This window comes from Cariama cristata, unplaced genomic scaffold (assembly GCF_000690535.1).
Source record: "Cariama cristata isolate BGI_N322 unplaced genomic scaffold, ASM69053v1 scaffold18040, whole genome shotgun sequence".
NCBI classification, from domain to species: Eukaryota; Metazoa; Chordata; class Aves; order Cariamiformes; family Cariamidae; genus Cariama; species Cariama cristata.
Genome location: NW_009594282.1, coordinates 1 through 19296, shown reverse-complemented (window position 1 = coordinate 19296; position 19296 = coordinate 1). Strand labels below are relative to the sequence as shown.

At 42.8% G+C, this 19296-nt stretch overlaps 1 protein-coding gene across 1 annotated transcript; it reads right to left on the bottom strand.

The window, feature by feature from the left end:
- Positions 1-4704: 4704 nt before the first annotated feature.
- Positions 4705-18456, bottom strand: LOC104159593 (heat shock factor protein 3-like; the record flags this gene model as incomplete). The annotated part of the gene is made up of 12 exons (XM_009697544.1): positions 4705-5036; positions 5627-5693; positions 6844-6909; positions 7474-7579; positions 8925-9170; positions 10009-10142; positions 10424-10505; positions 10973-11034; positions 11802-11877; positions 12766-12890; positions 16536-16663; positions 18348-18456. Coding segments are annotated over 12 exons (1533 nt in total), but the record flags the coding sequence as incomplete, so codon positions are not given.
- Positions 18457-19296: the final 840 nt, after the last annotated feature.

The following is a 19296-nucleotide window of genomic DNA, read 5'->3' as shown; positions in this document are numbered from 1 at the left end:
GTTCTGTAAATTCTCAGCACATGGGAGTCAAGGAAAAGCAACCTTTCCTTTCCCAGATACAGGACACCAAAACCAAGAAGTGAAAGCAGCAGCTACGCGCATTGATGCCGGAGGAGGAAGGAAACTCGCATTATAGTGAAGCAACAGTGGTGATGGGTAACGCAGACTTGTTACGCATCAAGCTGCAGCAGCACGGTAATAGTGACCGGTGGGCTGCTGCCCATCGAGGGGTCAGCGATCCGGTGCCACCTGGCCCGCTGTGCCGCCCACACCCTCGGGCCTTCCCGCTGGGCTGGAATCCCTTGGCTGCAGACAGACTTGGCTGGCTCATCCGAACAGAGTGGTCTGTCCGGGGCTCCCAGCGACGACACTGCCACCGTGTCCTTGTCCTTATCTTGAAGCGCAGCAGCACGTTTTCATATAAAGATCTTTTTTCTTGGCAGCGGAACTGATGTGAACAGCGCAAACTTGGCAGTGAACAGTTCTTTACTTCTAGGAAAATCCTACAAAACCTGTAAAGTGCCAGTTAACCGTGGCGCAGGCTCTGCGCAGCGTGCCGCACCCGGATCAGAGGTCTGCCTGGTGCTAGGGTTACCTCTGCTGTGCCCTGTTGCCTTCTTGTGTTATCTCCAGCAAATGTTGTTTTAATGAGTACCTTACGGAGCTGAGAGCCTTCTTACTGGCGTCTGTAAAGAACACTTGCGCTGGTGCACTACATCTGGCGTAGCTGGCAGAGCCCTGGTGAGAAACGGCTTTTTGGGAAAGGAGAGCGAGGCCGGGACAGGGCGGGCGCCCGGCTGGCCCCGCACGCAGGCGCGGGGGCACTTGTGCAGCCTTTGGGCTGAGCGACCACCCCGTGAGCTGGCAAACAGGGAAAGTGTAATCTGGGTGTCCCATCCCAGCTGAAATATTAACTTGTCTCCAGAAGGAAAAGGAAAGGAAAAGGGGATAAAAAAACCCCAGCAGAATTTACATTGTAGTTTGTTATTAACACGCTTTCCAAAGAGTGCTGGAAAGTTTTGACCAGGAGGGAAAGACCAAGATATAGGAAGAGCTGGCATGGGTACCCCACAACAAGGAGAAGTGATGAAAGAGCCGAGAGCTGCCGTGCCGGCTGTGGGTTTTTTTGCAGCGGCTACGAGGCTGAGGCTGGGATCCCGCGACGTGGGACCGTGAGTTATGAACAAGGAACGGGGACTCTGGGCAACCTTTCACGCTGACTCTGTATGAGGTGACACCCACGAAGAATTGCAGACCACAGCTGACACTCGCTGGTAAAAAAACAGGAGAGAAAGTAGGGCAGCGGCTTTAGAATATAATCGCTGGTTTCAGTAATGTTTTTTCTTTTTTAAACAAACGCATAAGTAACAGAATGAATCTAGAAATCAGAATAGAAGTAGCGTTTAAAGGGAAAGGTGAGTGAGTATATTGGGTGCTCCTATGAAGGAAAATACTCCAGGTCCAGGAACAAAGATAATTACTAATGAAAAACTTCTCTTAAACTTTTTTTCCAACAGGTAACAGAGGAACTGAGTACCCCCAAAACTTCTGGACTCTTACCAACGCAATGCCATTTCATCCTCCAGGACTTCCGCACAGAGCCCCATTGACAGCTCCAGGTTAGTAAAGGGGTCAGACGGTTCCTACACCTTGGCAGCGCAGCTGAGGACATCCAGTTTTCCATTAACTTTGTCCTAATCATTTTCGCCCTGTCTTCCCTCTTATTCTCCCTTTCACTTCCCATGGATTCACTTCAGTTGTGTTTGCATAGACCTCTTGCATTGCTCAGAGAATACCTCTGCTCCTCTGAGTAATATAAGAGGATTCAAGGATACTCGCTCCTTTGCAACAGCAGTAGCATTGGGTTTGCTGAGCTTGGGGCGTGGTGGCGATCTTTACAACGGCACTTGTTTCTACAACAGGTTCCTGAAGTGGTTCCTGAGGTTGCCATTTTACAGCACGCAATCCAACACGACTTTCTGTTGTCAACCACACCTCCGTTTCTCACTAGCGCCCAACACAGTATTTTGAGCTTTCACATCACCACCTATGAAAAAACCAGCATCAGGTCCCCTCAGCGTTTAGATGTGAGGGCTGGCTCCCAGCAAGCTACCCGCTTACAGGCCATGAAGAAACACCCAAAGCCAACCTGGCCCTACACTGCCAGTGGCAGCCGGTCCCATTCCCACAAACTTTGATTCCATAGGATGTTGAATATGGGTTAATAATAAACCTAAACTTCCTTCTTCCTCGTGCTGACAGCTCTGAAAACAGGTGCCAAGCTAACCTTAACACTTCAGTTATTTTTGAACCAGCAGCAGCTGTATAATGAGATCCCCTGGAGAGTATTCAAGATCTCCTTTCTGGAAAATTCAGTAAACAGGTTTGGGAAGTATTGGCACACACAGGAACACACGCAAAAAGAATGTACAAGAAACAGTAATGGTTTTGCAATTTTTGAGTTTAATTACTTCAGCATGTGGCTTTTTCTTGCTATTCAGCCTTCCCCTTTCCATTGCAATCTTTCTTAGGAAACTTGCATAAATAAACACTTTTCCTAGACCAGTACACAAACCAGACACAGATGCACAAGTTTTTATTTGCAGTTTTCTTAAGCCGCGGTTTCTTAAATTCTTAAGAGAGAAAGTGTGTTAAAAAAACTATTATGCAATCAGATCAAATCTCTGATGGTGAGATGCACTGAGATCAGAGGACTCCATGATGGAAGAACACGACAATAAGCGTCATAACAGGGACTACACTTCAGTCTAACCTGTTCGGGAAGTCAGTTACAGAAGACCAGCCTCTCAAGGAACTTCATTGTCTGCACCGTGCTGTCAGAACAGCACAGAAGAAAAGTCTGGGTTTTTTACACTCTTGGCAAAATTGAGGCCTTTGTGAAGAAATTTAAAAAAAAAAAGAGAACCCAAGATAGATACGCAATTCACTCATTTCCCCCTCTCCCTTTAGCTCATGAAAACTTGAGACTCTTCACCCCTTTGTCTCAAGAAGTAAGCAAAAGAAAGACTAGAAAAGGCTAGAATAAGACGTACTCGACAAAAGATAAACACATGAAGGGTCACGAGGTGAAGAATGGTTACAGAAACAGGAATAAAATGACAGTGTGAAGGCATTACACGTATACACACAGTAGCAAGATCCTTCTCTGCAGCTCAAAAGATTTGATAATGAAGCACAAGTCCAATTAAGGCCAGCATAGATAACATGCATTATCTAGTAGGCTTCAGAATATCAAATTACCTTGGATTCTTGAACATAAAAGAACTGAAAACTTATTAGTTCTGAAACTTGGGAGAGAACAAAGCCTGTAGGTAGCCTGAATACCTAAACCTGAAAAAAATTCCAAGTAATTGCGCTGGTAGGAAGTATCAGGTGATATTACAGAACAGGTTTTCTACCTGCCTCTAGGCCCCTTCTAGCCCCAACAGTTTTGTATCCCTACAGCAAATTTCAGCGTTGTGTGGGCTAGTGGTAGCTTGCTACAAACTTGGTACCAGTGGAGAACTTGCTATTCCACAGACACCAGGGGCTGATGCCTACATTACAGCTGCTCAAAGAAGTTAGGAAAGCACTGTAGAAAGGAATTTTGAAGAAAGATTTTTTTGATTAAGCAGACAATAGTTTTTGTAATTTGCTGTCAAAGGACTCAAATGCATCTAGTTAATTTATTTTTAAGATTCTGCAAGCAGAAAATGCAGCAAGAAGTCCAGTGTTCATATAGGGTCAGGTAAACAAGTTGCTACTGCAAGCAGAAGAGAAATCTTAATGTAATGTCCTGCATCGATGCAAGTTACCCCATGACTTCTTATTTTTTTTCCACCCTCTCTCATTTTAAGGGCAGCTGCTGCACTTTGCTGGATGTCAATCAGTTCTACTCAAAATTTCTGAGGACACGTGACCTGTGAGCTAGGTGCAAGTTACCCTAGAAGAACTGCCATGCAATGTGCATGAGAAATCAGCATTACGCAGGGTGGCAAGCACTTCCTACCACAACACCTACAATCTGTGGCAATGGATGTGTGTTAGCATGTTAAAAAGTAATATTCCACAGTTAAAATGTAATTTTCCATAGGAAAAATGTTCCTTGTACCTAGGAGCAAATCTAGGAGTACAAAAGTGATCTAAGCAGATGCAAACAATTGTAGCCACAAACTATCAAAAAAGAAATCTCAAATTAAAATCAAAATTAAAAAAATTCTTAATTCCAAACAGTAGACAAGCCATCTGCTGAAACAGGCTCTCAGAAAGAGTAAAACCCATGTTTAAAATATTACACAATGCATTACTATTCAGCTGATTAAAAAAAAAAACAACAAACCAAACCAAACAAACCAAAAACCCAAACCCCAACGAAAAAAAAACAGCCAAACTTTACAAACAGGATACAAACAGATTTCCTCTTGCAATAAGGATATCAGATAAAAAGTTACAGAATATGTTGCGGTATGTTTACTGGGAGGTTGTTCTTCCTCCCGGCCCAGTGCCTTCACTCCCACCAACTCTTGTTTTAACCTTCTTTTCAGTTTTCCAGGTGTGCTCTTTGCTGTAGAAAGAGAACTTTCTTTTGTCTATACAGAATATGACGCCCAGGAAGCAGGTGAAGAGAGAGGTCAAACTTCTTGCTGATCCACGTCTTCGTAGTCTGTTTGACATCACTAAGCCAGTGACAGATGTTACGTGAGTTCAAGAAGTTTCTATCTCAGAGGCCTCTTCTATGAAGTTAGCAACAGGACTGAGAAGCAAGAGCGGGAACAGTTTATACTCTCCATTCCCATCTTCTGGGAGGAGAGGTGGATCGCCCAGTCCCAGAGCATCCAGAGGCTCAGCCTGGCTTGCCGGAGCTGCTGGCGGTAAGACAGTTCCACTACCTGACGGAGGATGAAGAGCAGGTTTCTCCTCCAGGGCGGGCAGTAGAAGGTCTTTCGGATCCTCTGTCTTCCCTGCAGCTTCGCCTGAAGGTAGTTCTTCAAATAACGAAAGCAGAGGATTGGCCCTATACTGTATCAGTTGCATATCTGAGGGAAAACAAACAGTTTAAACTCTACGCTCCTGTGTCACATAAGCAAAGGCTCTTATTCAAGACAAGGAAAAGGGGAGAAGCTGCTTCAAAGCTTGGCTTACCATACATGTATGGAAAACCATACAGCTGAGCTCTGGCAGACTACATCCACAGCTGCAAGAGGGGAGCTAAAGCTCCTGTGTCTGCTAAGATCAGTATCTGTAGCACACTCAAAGCCCCTAATACAAATGGCATATAATGGCAGCACTGAAGTACTAAAATGAGTAGCACTGCATCTGTGGGGGTCGTAGCCCATATAGGAGATGCTTCCACAAGGACATTTACAGTTCTGCTCCCTATTGTGGCACTCCGTCATGTATAAGAAAAAGGAAACGGTTAACACCAACATGGGGCATAGGATGGGGCCTCTTAAGATTGAGGCACAGCTTCATTGAGATCAGTGAAACATCCCCGTCTTCACAAAAGTTTGAAGCCCAGACCAAAGAAGGAGATAAACCATATCACAGGCTACAAAAATTCCGTTTCAATACACAGTTTTGGAAGAGTTTGGAGCTGTCACAGCTCCCAGTGTTCCTTCCTGCCCACCTTTGCTTCCTGCTGTTTCTCTCTCACTCGCTCCCAGAGCTTCAGTGCTCTCTGCCAAGTTTGCCACCTGAAGTAAAGCGGACAGAGAGTAAGACAGAATGCTTAACAACAAAATCCAAGCCTTCACAGACTGGTTAACAAAATTAAAGGTGAAAGGAGGAGGGAAGAGAAATGAAACAGTTGCCCAATGAGCCATTGTTGCACATGAGGGACAGCAAACAGGAGCACGGTGAAATACAGACAAATTTAACTAAAGCCAAACAAGCTTCTGACTAGCAAATTTTTTTTTACCTTCCAAACCAGAGGCTTTATTATGGCCTGTCTTGTTGGAATAACACTGTTAAACGCAATTTTATCAATATAATTACATTTTGCAAGCACTGCTTGAACACAGCTGCATTTTACCTCAGTTGTAGCCTAAGCTCTTATGACTGCGAAGTCCTAGTTTAAATATTATTTCAGGGCTACAAAATAAATGACACTTGCAAGGGTTTTTTTAACATGAGTCAACCTTAGGAACTGGACTGAGAGAAGTAAATTTGCACTGAACTTTTGTAGGTCCTCTGAGGAAATTCCATACAGCCATGTTCAGAATAAATACAGTATATTGCATTATATTTTTCATTTAGTACTTTTCCTTCAGTCTTCAGACAGATTGAAGACACACAATCTCATCTGAACTATAACCCCAGACCTAGTTATTCCTTGGCTAAAAGACATTATAGGAATCCCTGAGGCTAGGAGAAACAAGCCAAGAAACTGTTCTCACACACAAAGAGCAAAAAAAGACAAGATTTTCTAGTCTTCTCATTCTAAACAGAAGGTACAGAAGTAATAGACAGGAATAAAAAAAAAATTCCTCAATACAGACTGCTGATTCAACAGATGCCAGCTTGTTTCCCTCTTCCTTCTGTTCTCAGGCACATTCAGAAAGCAAAGAACATGTCATTCAAAGCAAAGTGGCACTTCAAATCAGCGCACTGAGTGTATTACTGCAGGTAAGAACATAAGACTTGAAGTTCTTTTGAGAACCCTCTTAAATTCATATATGCCAACAGTGATAACTGAAAACATTAAGTCAGCAGGACTAGATAAAACAGCAGTTTCATCCTGTGCTATCAATCCAGTCCCTACCCTCAAACTGAGGGTAGCAGTCAAAGCTGAGCTCTCAACATTGTATTAACCCTCCCCATCATAGAAGTAAATCTTACTCTTACGTTTTCCATACCAGGGGAAGTTTCCATCAAGCTCATATCCAGGGCTGGCAGCTCAGGATTAAGTGTCTGAAAATAAAACCAGGCTATATGTCACCTAATAAGGTCCTTAAAAGAAAACTTCAGAGAGGTCCTGGAAGGACAGCAGGATCCAGACCACCACCCCATCCACCGAAGCACACGGACGGTGGCTCCTCCACAGGCCTACAGCAATATCCTTCTAACCTGTGGCAGTAAACTGAGGTCACAGCAGAAGACAAGGACACCCTATTTCCCAGTGATTCCAGGTATATGGCCAAGTTTCATTCCATATCATAGTGCATAATTAAACAGATAAGCAGGATGTGATGATATGTGACAAAGGCTTGAGAAGGAGAAGCGAGTCCCATTTCCGGCACCACCCCCCCGTTCCTTTTTAAAAGGAAAATCCTGTAGGACCTAAAAAAGGCTCTCAATGCTACCTTGTACACTGTTAGACTCTTCGAATGACTATGTATCATTCTATCCATAACTATTTGCTTTTCAGGATTTTCCCCCCTCTTGCCCATTACAACACGGAATAAACCAGTAAAATTTCTCAATGCAACCTAATCAGTATTTTTCAGAAATCAGAAAAAGTGAAAAGACACTCACATCGCTGAAAGCTTCAGAACCAAAGTTATACTGCTTCCCAGATAACATTGCTTGAAGCTCTTCCAGGCTGGCATCAATGCAATTAAGAAAATCCTGAATTTCTTCTCTAAAAAGACAAAATTACTTAGTGCTGTAAGAAACAGCTGGCAGTTAGGACCTTCTTTTGCACCACAAGGTAGGTTGCTCACAATCCAGGTATTGCCAAATGAATGAAACCACATTCCTATATCACTTTTCATGGTCCAGCTCTTGGAAGGACAGGTACAAGGAAGAATATGTGAACAGCAACTATAATAATAGCTATTGTATCAAAAAGCACTTCCTCTTTCCATAACTACTCCCTCCTTCATTTTAATATCTTTTGAATGTTCTCAGATCCCAGCCTATATACCAACACCTGTTTAAACTAAGGTCTGATGGCTTTCACCTGGGAACAATAAATGACAAACAAAGGGCTGGAAATAACCTGTTCCTGAAGGAGCGCTACCTATTTTGAAATATCAGATTGCTGCTAAATCGTACGCGTTTCCAAGGACAGTGGGCAGGATTCAAGGGACAGTGAAGGATGTGGAAAGGAAGCTGCACGCACGCACGGCACCAGCACTGAACTTCTCGCTGTGCTGCAAGCTATCTCCTGTACTGGAACACTCGGCTACAAGCGGCAGCCGGTTCCAAGGCACTGCCCCACGCGTTGCAGTGCCAACAAGGTAAGATACTACCGAGCCTTCGGATTACACCGAGTGCTGTGACACATCATCGCAGTACTTCTGACCTGCAGTTTACTACAGCAGAAGAGCTGTCGGGAGAAAGAACTCAAGTTTGTTCCTTGTTGCGGCTCGCCCTGCAGCCCCACAAATGATGGCACTGATAAAGCTTGGGGGTCAGTGCAGAGCTGGGAACTGCTAAAGCAGCAGCGCTGCCGAGTGTGAAACCACAGCCCGTGTGACACTGATCCCGGGGCGAGTCTGATCTGACAACGCACAACGGAAATGAACCTTTGCAAAAACAAAGGGCAGAGAAAGGAAGCAACAGTGAAACAACGTCAGACTACCACCGATAGAAATCCATATCCAGTTCTCAGAAACAAAGCAGCACACGGTGCCCTCCTGAAACCACTACCCTTACCCTGCCGTTTGGCAGCACTGGGCAGTGCCGGTAGCCGGCGAGACAAGGGCTGATGTGACCAACTGACCTCACCAGTCCTCAGACTGGCACATCAGAAGTCAGGCATGCTCATTACCAGAGATGTGACGGATGAACTTGCCCTGCTTTTAGTGTATGATGCTAACACCTGTCTTTTTCAAGACCTGCGAACAAAGGGGCAGAAAATTCAGTTCATCAACGACATTTAAAAAGCTAATTCACTCTGTTCTGCTAAACACATCCTCTAGAGTTTGACAAGATCCCACAAGATGATGACAGCGTAACAGTTTCCAGAAACAAGCTAATACCTGTCCAGTAAAGGATCATTTTGGTTTCCGGAGCTGTTCTCGTTCAAGATGGAGTCAATTACTGACGCGGGGTCTTCTGGAGCATTAGGTTGTGCAGTATGGAGTTCCACGGCAACATTTCCTACTTCAGTGGATTTGTTGATATCATTTATATGAACTGGTGGGATAGGTTCTGCACAATTTAACTCATTTGGCTGCGATACTTGACAAAGAGATAAGTCAGGATTCAGACCTGCCGGTGTGTCTCTAAAATATGACCCAAAGAGAAACAACACACAGGAGAATTCATCAAGTCTATTACTACTCATTTCAAATTTAGTATCTCAAATCTTAATACCTAATAAGGTCAAGCCAGTCAAGGGTTCAAACAAAGAAAAAGAAGAACAGTGCCTTCCTAAAGGCAGATAAAGAATCTTTTATCACAGCTTATGCAGACAGCGTGTATCAGAGCAAAACACCCCATTTTGCCAGGCCAAAAGTGGCAAAAGAGCGTATGGAAATTAGGCAGGAGGGAAACTCTTAACACTGCGTCTCTGGAAACAGAAGATTCCAAACTGGTCCATATTTCACTCTGGATGTTAACAACTAAATGGGTTTTCACAAGAATCTGATGCCACATAAAAGAATAACTTCCCTTTAGTTGTGCTTAGCACAATATTAGCGAGAGTAATACTGAAACTGGAGATAAAACTATACATCTTGGTTTGTTTATTAGTAACCTATATACATTTTGGATTGTTTATGAGTAGCCTATATATGCATTCAGGTCCCTGTTCAGTCGAAAAGTTAAGTTTGTGCTTATTTGTTGAACAGACAGAAAAGCCTCGGCAAATTAAACTTCAACTGCCAATCACCTCGATAGGCCTTCAGGCACTCTTGAAGAGACATGAGCTCTCAAGAAGCTTTGCTGACCACGACCAACGCTACATGCTGTAAAAAAGACAGCCTACAAACAGGTCTGTCATGCACAAATAGTGTAAAAATTCAGAGAGGCTATTTCTCAGAATTCCTATGCATCGCTTATACTACATAACTACCTGGTTAACAACCTAAGCATAAATACTTCCACATCCTTTAAACGTACCTGGCTCTGCCACTTGTGTGTGCCACAGCAAGGAGACCATCAGTGGCATTTTCCAGGGTATCAGTGATATCTCGAATGATGAGACCTGTACCATTTCCATCCTCATCATCCGCACTATGTTCAGAAAAAGCCATCTGCAGGATACAGCAAATAGAATGAGTAAATCAAAAGGTCTGACTTTTTCGATGTTGAAGCTCCATTCTTCTTGCAGCTTCTCTTTCCTGTTCACATTTCACCTTTGACTAGTTGTACTGATTTGCATGATTTTACAGAGAGAGCAATGCTTTAAATCTGCCCATGTCAAAACAGAGTGCACCTGATTATAAGATTAGGGTATTAATAGTTATAAAGAAGACTCTGAGATCACTGTATATCATCCTGTCCAACCCATTGTCTCTCTCCTGGGAAGACTTACTGCTTGGCCACTCTCCACAGGTATGCGAACATACTGACGACTGTATTTGGAAGGTGAAGCGCCTGCAGCATCCGTTAGAGACCTGAGACAAAATACAGCTTTAGTGTATAGTTCTGCAGTAAAAAGCTGTAGCAATGCCAAATACATGCAGTAATGGTAAGAACAGTCATTCTTCCACTTGTAAGAAAACTGGCTTTTGGAAACGTTTTTTAGTAAGCGTACTGCAGACAGCTTGCATTCTAAACATGCTTTTTGTTTTGAATAAGTCAGTCACATTTGCACATTTTGAAAGAGTTACCATTTCTGGTAACTGTGCCCTTTGAAATTTAAAATGTATAGAATATTCTCTTCCCACCTATTTTTGTAGCAATAAAGAAGAGGAAATCTTTATTTCACGCTTTATTCAACTTCCATCAGCTTTCTCAAGTTGGAATATAAAAGTGATAAAAATATTCTTCATACACTTTAAGAAAAGTATCTTGCTTCTAGAAGCTGATTTATCCCTGTAATTCACATCTGACACTGATTTGTGACCTATCCAGCAATTACCTTTTTCTTTTGACCCCAACAATATAATTTCCTCGCATCAGACTTAGTATAAATTGAAGAATCTAAAAAGGAAAAACAAAAACCCAAAAACAAGTGGTCAGCATAGCAATCCTAACATTAAACTATTAATTCAGATTTTACTATAAAATTATGTATTTATGTGATTGAAATTAATAGGTAAATTAAAAATCCATTTGTGTTTATGTCTTAAAAACCAAAATGCTAGTTACGAATGGCATTGCAAAATTATCCCACTCGGACAGTTGTTTTTCGTTTGGTTTTTGTTTGTTTGTTTAGTTTGTTGGGTTTTTTTAATGTAATATAACACCACAAAGTCACTAGAGGATTCCAGACCAGAAACAGCTGAGGAATAAACCAGGAAAAATTTGTTCCAGTGCAAAAGCTCCTATAGTTTCTGGGTTCCAAGTTGACTCCTTGAGTGGTCTAAGTCTGTCTTGGTCCAAGATCTTTCACAGACTCCATTCCACGTGCCTGCAATCTCTTGGTTTAGGCTCTGTTACCATGCACTGCCTGCAGCCCCACGTTTACCCCAGGTCAGCTCGATTTACTGATTTCTCTCCAAATAAGATTCACTGAGATTTCAAACACATTGAAATCCTTTTTACTACGATTTTTCCTCAGTATTTTGCTGGTGGTTCTTTGCTGTGCTACTTCTGGGACACTCAGGAACTGTGAACATTTTCTTTATGCTGTTTAATATAGGCTGTTCAGCTCTGTGTCATTTGTCATTCTACATAAGCAAAGAATGCCATCAAGTATCACAGAGGCAGGAATAAGGATGGTAGCACTGAAGATGCTGCAATGGTACCTTAGACAGCAGCTTCTGTTGTTGACTGTGCTTCTGCCTTAGAACTGCCACTTCTTTCCACAGGGCCTTATTTTCTCTGCAATGCAGAATAAATCAGAAGACAGAGGGTGAACAGAGTTTACTTTATATGCTTTAGTTTTACAGCTTTCAAACTTTCACAGTACCTTGTAGGACCAATGGCAACATTCCTTCTGTGGATAACTAACCATCAGTTAATCCAATCCACTAGTATAAACTCTGGGTTAAATTAACTCCGTTTTCCATCAGGCAGGACCAAACACTCACTAATAAGGACATTCTCATCCTCTGCTGCTCCACCAATAATCTTGACCTGAAGTATTCCTTCAAAGCCTCAAAGCCTTAGAATACAGACATGGTGTTTGGAAACAGGCTGAGTGTACCACACGCAACCACAGAATAGTTTCAGAGTTTGTGTTTGACGGGTTTTTTTTTTTTGTTTGCTTTTTTTTTTTTTAAAAGGAACAGAGGAAGTGGAGTGAAGGTATATCCTGAACTTTGGTCAATACCTGCTCGCACACCAATGACCTGAATGAATTACCAGTGCCTATACAAAAAGGGTCTGAGGGAACAGAGATGAGGATGTGCAAAGTCCACTTCCAATTAGAAAGAAAACCAAAGACTAATTCTCCCTCACTGCATCTAACTTTGTTTTGTGTTTAGAAAAGGAAATGCTTTGATCACCCTAAAAACCTACTACAGGTGATGGCAACCAAAATGAAATCTCAAGATAGTCAAGGAACTCCCAGTCTTAATCTCTGGTCTGTAACTGAATTATAAAAGCAAACAAGATTTAGAATGTTGTGTGGGGTAGAATGAGGATTCTTAGAAAAAAAATATAGCTTCACCTGTTTCCAGTTCAAATGAAACCCACATTTAGAGTCAAGCTCCATTAGATATAGGCACCATTCAATGTATAAGCGCCTCTGAAACACATGGAGTCTACCTCTTCATGTTAGCCAGCCTGACATCCATGTTGTTCTGCTGCTCTCTCATTTCCTGGACTTCAGAGAGTACTTTGTGCAAATCCTCCGTACAGACCTTGAGATCCTCAGTTCTTACTGCAGATACCTAAAATAGGACCAGGTTACACATGCTTTACTACGAACAGCGCCTTGCATACTCCTTTCTACAGCAACAGTACAGTTAGTCTGTAGAAGCGTCCTGGTTTCAGCTGGTACAGTGCTGTGTTTTTTGGATTTAGTACAGAATAATGTTGATAACACACTGATGTTTCAGTTGTTGCTAAGCAGTGCTTACCCGAAGTCAAGGACTTTTCAGTTTCCTATGCTCTGCCAGGGAGGAGGTGCACAAGAAGGTGGGAGGGAGCACGGCCAGGACAGCTGACCTGAACCAGCCAAAGGGATATTCTATACCATAGAACATCATGCCCAGTATAGAAACTGGAGGGAGTTGGCCGGGAGAGGCCGATCACTGCTCGGGGACGGGCTGGGCATCGGTCAGCGGGTGGTGAGCAACTGTGTTGTACATCACTTGTCTTTTGTGGGTTTTATTCCTCTCTCTCTCTCTTTGTTATCTCCCTTTTCATTACAATCATCATTATTATGATGATTATATTTTATTTCAATTATTAAACTGTTCTTATCTCAACCCACGGGTTTTACCTTTTTCTGATTCTCCTCCCCATCCCACTGGGGGGTACCGAGGGGAGGAGTGAGTGAGCAGCTGCCTGGTACTTGGTCGCTGGCTGGGGTTAAACCACGACAAGAACAGGTTCAAACACCATTAAAAGATTAGGTAACACTGTAATTCTTATGTATCACAAAACACCGCAATTGCTACAGAAGACATTCCTTAGGACAGTCTACACTGTATGAAAAAAACAAGATGTCAATGACAACGTCGGATTAGCACTTTGTACGTGTAGACAGTAGATTCATCATTGTAGTTCATGATAAAAACCTACCGCTGATTGAAAATGGCCTTCCCGTGGGGGTTCTCCTACAGATTTGGTGACAGCTTGCCCTCTAGTGTCAAAGAGACCAGCAAAAACCAAAACAAATGATAGTGGAGGAAGAACAAGATCATATTCCTTTTAGGTGTGGGGAAACCTGCCAGCACAGGAGTAACAAATTTCCATCAAGTTACTGGGCGCGGGGTGGGGGAGGTGTCTAATTAGATGCATCCTACCCAGTTTGAAAATTTGTCCCACACCACCTGAATTGCAAATTGCCATATTGGTGTTTCCCCTATTACCTCTCTGTTCAGTGACATTCCAAAATTACGGAGACCTGTCTCCAGAAAGTCAGAGTTCAAACTGCTCTTCTGCCAGCAGCAGAATCCATGCACGCCATCTCTTCAAATAATGGTGGAAGAGTCACCAGAAAGCGAAAAGCTCACTCTCTTCTCCCCACACTTCCACATTCAAAATTTTCCAATTCCTTCAGCAACTCTCTCTGCGGTGGTGGCACTGATGGCTAACAACCACCTCAGGATTTTGAAAAAGACAGGTCTGAATGACATGTCCAGGTTTTGTGGGCATAATTGTAAAAATCATTGAGCCAAATACTGACCATAACGGAACCAAATGGAGTTGCACCAGGTAACCACCAGATGTCCCTTCCAACCTACAGCAGGCTATCGTTCTTCTTATTATTCTACTAAATCCCAAGGGGGAGGTCAAAGTATCTGGGATTGGCATGCTGGAGTGCTAGGTAACTTCCATGCAGGTTGTTCAAAGGAGAATGGGATGGCCAGAAACGGACCTACGGTGCTATAAAATAACATCCCATCACTTCATGATGAAACAGAACATAATTGTTATGTAATAACAGAATAGTAATCACTAACTACTTTCTTAACATAATCCAGTGTTACAAAGGATGGGCTGAATGGCCTGACAGTTCTGATCTCTGTCTACATTTTTAGATGCTTCACTATTCATTGCAGGTAATACCTTATGTTAAGGTACACGAGCTGTACCCCAAATGAAATTCATGGCTGTATGATTTCTCTTCGACATACCACCTCTCCATGGGGAAATCACCCAAAAGATGCAGACAGCAGGTGGAAATTCCAAATGCAGTCAGCCTGGCTCTAAAAAAAGGGCCAAACTAAAACATTCTGCCCCAGTGCAAGGAACTGCTCTCTCCAGAGTCTCTAACTAGATAATAAGGGTGTCAAGACTGAAGCACACCGGCAGAGCCAACAGTAAAAGGGAGTAAATAAAGGAAGACCTGCATTCAGACCTGCATTCCTGTTAGAGGCTTGAAATCCATTTTATAGCAATTACTGAAATATGACTCCATTCCAGACAGTAAAAGAGCAGGAAAAACTAACAGACTTTTTGGAAAAAATCACTAACATTTCCTGTGCAACAAAGAATATGTTTCACCAACCTATTCAATAGTTTCACATTAATGTCCTTGGCACGAACTACAGCTTTTGTCTTTCCATCTAGAATACTCCACCCAGTGCAATGTAGGGATTGATTCACGGACTCTGGCGCGGGTAAAAGCAAAGACCTTTATTGTTTACAAGTTTGTGCTTATATAGATTCACTAGCTGTCCATGCGCTCTAGTTTGTTCATGGATTGGTTAACCCCTGCTGTCCACGCGCCGTGGCTAAGCTTTTAATTGGTGCTGTTAATCAAGACATACATCTTCTAGTTTGGGTCTCACAGCTGTGCTTCAAAACATTTTTATCTTCAGCTCCCTTTCTGCGCTTGCTTCGTTACTTGCTTTCTCAGACTATTTCCTTCAAGGCTATGTTGTTCAAGGTCGCTCGCAACACTCCCTGTGAATCCCACAGTGCAACACTCCTGGGACACATGGTGCCATACATAACCTCATCAGCTGACTGCCCCAACATACCAGCAAGCGAGGCGTGCAAGCCAAGCCAAGTTAGCAATTACAGCATCTGGGAAGAGCACAGGCCTGAGTCAGAGAAGCAACTGTATGACTATATTTAATCAATTGTGATTCTGAGCAGAGACAGCTCAGTAAAGAATCGATCAAAACACAATTGTCACTCTCAAGCCTACCCTGCACTTTTATTAACTTGGGCAATGTAGCTACCACATTATGACATTCTAAAGAAAAGATTCTGCAGTTCAAATGTCAACATGACGTATCACGATACTCTTCTTTCTCTGGCAGCCAGGATATTATAGGTTGTAATGTGCCAATAGAGGATAAATATCTGTGCAGAAACAGGTCAGACAAGGCCTGAATGTACAAAAGAAAACTGGAAAGCACTAATAAAGATGTACCTTAGTGGCAATGTAGTTTTGGAGGAACAATGGAATTTATGCACACTCACCCAAATGAACTGATTACTGATGCCCTTGCTAATTTTCAATGAGCACCAAATGGGAATGTATTTCCCCTTACTTCTTTCACTTTGTGACTCTTTCCAACTCCGCTGTGCTGGCAGAATTGAAGACCACGCTAAGCTGCAATCAGGTATATGAACTCTCTGTGGAAAAAGAGCTCTAGTTTGATGGCTATGAAGAATGTGGTTCTCCTCCGGTGCGTTGCTAAACAGCAGGGTGTGTTTTGTCTAAGAGCTGGCACGAAGAAGCCAAGCCAAGCATTAGCCTGGCATTCAGGAGGGAGTTACAAAGGCTTGCATCATGATGCACAACCTTGGTTCCCATGGAATTTGTTGGCTGTAAAGCGTTTGCAACCCCCAGACACGCTCTTGATAAGCTACTTTTCATAACAAAGTAAAGTAAATACATGCTTAGACTGTACCTTGCGTTTGATGTTTTCCAGCAAATGTGCCTTCCCTTGCTTGAAGAAAGGGTGCTGGAACTCAATGACTGAACTTTTCTCTGCTGCAATCATGCCATTCTCCAGAGCAATCACCTTCCTGAAACCATCTGTGAAGAGGTATTAACAAAGCCATTTCTTTCAGTGCAAAGCTGACTGTTACAACACACAGCTAAAGAAAGTGCCAAAGCTACTGAGATACCTACAGCACTACAGTTACTGGGAGCAGAAACTATAAAAAACAGCCAAAGCTGCTTTTCTTTGGTGCTCAATGATCTGACTGCTTCGATCTTCACAGCTAGAGAACACGTCCACGATACCATCAAATGACCTTGCAGGCTGTATGAACAGCATGCACGGCAGAGGCCAGCTAGTGTCTGCAAGCAAGACAGTGATGTCCAAATAATCATGGAAGTTAGTTAGAAATCAGATTTATTAGGACATCTTGAATAAAATCTTGTCCCAGTGGAAGCAGTGGAATGGTGCACCTTCCCTTTCCTGTCTATAATCCCAGGCAACTACGTATCAAAGCAGATGCTGTCGTGTACCACCAGGGTTACAGAATAAAGCAAGGAAGAGAAATTAGTTCTCAGCCTATGCAAACACAGGCATGCAGAGTACTTTCTCTATACCAGATTACCTGCATGAAATAAGACACTGCCAGCTCTGTTTCCATCACAGCTTCAAGTACCACAGGGTAGATTCAAAATACAGTTGACAGACCAATCCATATCTCTCCGCGTTCAAGTTTTTAACATAGTTAACATATTCCAGTTTCACTGCGGCCCAACAACAGTATCATTAGAAAGCTTTACTCGAAGCTAGGATAGGTCCAGCAGGAAAAGGAGGCTGCCATCGCATTGCATGTCTTTGCAGGAATATTTACATTTTAGCATTTACCCTTGCTACAAGGCAACTGACAACTGTTTGTTTGCACTATCCTCTGATGCTCAAGTGATGGAGTCTCAACACCTAACAAACAGCAGCGTCTACCCTGTGTCAAGAGGCTAAATGTATGCTTTCTCTCCCACCTCTGACAAAATCTAAACAGGTATCAGCTAGAGAGACCAGACAAAACTCCTGAGCAAGGATAGACAGTTCCTCCCCCTGACTCCAAATGGAAATTCTAAATAAGGCAGCCATCTCCAACGCAGTTTGTACCTTCACTCAGCCCATAAGCTATCTGCTGCGAAACAACTATTTCTGCTGTGTGTCACAGCCCTGCACATTGTACTATATCTGTGATTTACCACCTCACTCCAGCTTCTTTGCCTGTACAAGTTGTATGTGCGTTGTACAATGGATGCTACGCGATGCTCACAAGTCGAGCACAGAAAACATAATGAGAAACTTAGTCCAGCTCGATCCATCAGCATGACTAATCTTGTTTCAACACAGCAATGCAGGCAACAGCATGATCTCGGCAATTTTTTTCACATGCTAGATGCATGGGCGTAGATATGCCCTTTGTTCCTCTGGGTACGCATAAGTTTGCTGTTACCATTAACACTACCACTGGATCCCAGTGACCTCTACCCAAGCTTTAGGTACCAGCACAGGAAACAATATTTTTATGGTCATTGTTCAAACGGACTCAGAGCTGAAACACAGAAAACAAAGACTAAGCCAAGCTCTACTGTCATTCTTTTCTTTTGCAAAGCAAACTCAAGACCAGAATTCAGGTTTTCAGGAATGAACGATGCCAGGTCAATTGGTTTGTTTAAAGAAATTCAAATCAATGCCAAGTAGCAACGAACCTGGCAGAAAGAATACGTAAGAACAGCTGATGCTTACACATGTTAAGCTGTCGTATGAAGCTGGAGATATTGTTATGTTTGAAGTACTTGGGGAGTAGCTCCTTGGCAAACCTTTGCTCATCCAGAATGCAAAAGTTCTCACCATTCTAGGAAATAAGCAGAAGTAACAGTTAGAGAACAAGCAATTTTTCCAAGATGTTGCTCATAAGTCAAGACCATAAATCAACAGAGACAGCTCCTACAACGGGGAAGGGCAAAACACTTAGCAAAGGGAATTGTCTGTGTGAGCACCTCTGAGTACTTGGGACTGTACTAAAGTCTGAATCCAAAAAGATAGTTATGTGGAACACTTCTATTGAACGGGGGATTTATTTAAAGCCCTGAAGTTTTGATCTTAATCCAAAGAAAAATTGTTCTAAACCCCCACGTATCTGCTGCTCTCTTCGTCCACAGGAAACATAAATACTGCCCAAGGACTACGGAATCCATACGACTGGCGGGCTTTGAGCTCCCTCCATCAGAGTCTGCCCAGCTTCTGACGAGATTCTTCCGCTGTATATACTACGTCACCACTAAAAATAACCAAGTAACGCTGCAGAGTTACTAAAAGTTCCGACAACACAACCCAGGGGTGAAAAAAGGGTAGCTGTGACACAAGCCGGTTCAGATTTATCATATTCTCAAGTTCAGACTTCCTGAAACCAGCAAGTCTTTGTATCACTTTTCTGCTGTTCACAAAGAGAACAAAAACACTACGGTTTTTTTCATCTTTGCCTTTGTACAGGCCAAACCTCGGGGAAAAAAAAAAATACAGAAAATCGTACGGATTTAAAAATGACAGGGGACAAAAATAAACATGGTGTCCGAGGTCTGACTAGTCTGTGTTCGCCATGCCCTATGCCTGAGGGCTCACGGGACCAACGAGGCCTATCTTCCTCCTCTCAGGAAGAAATAAATTAAAAGTTAATTACTTCTTACAGTGCCTT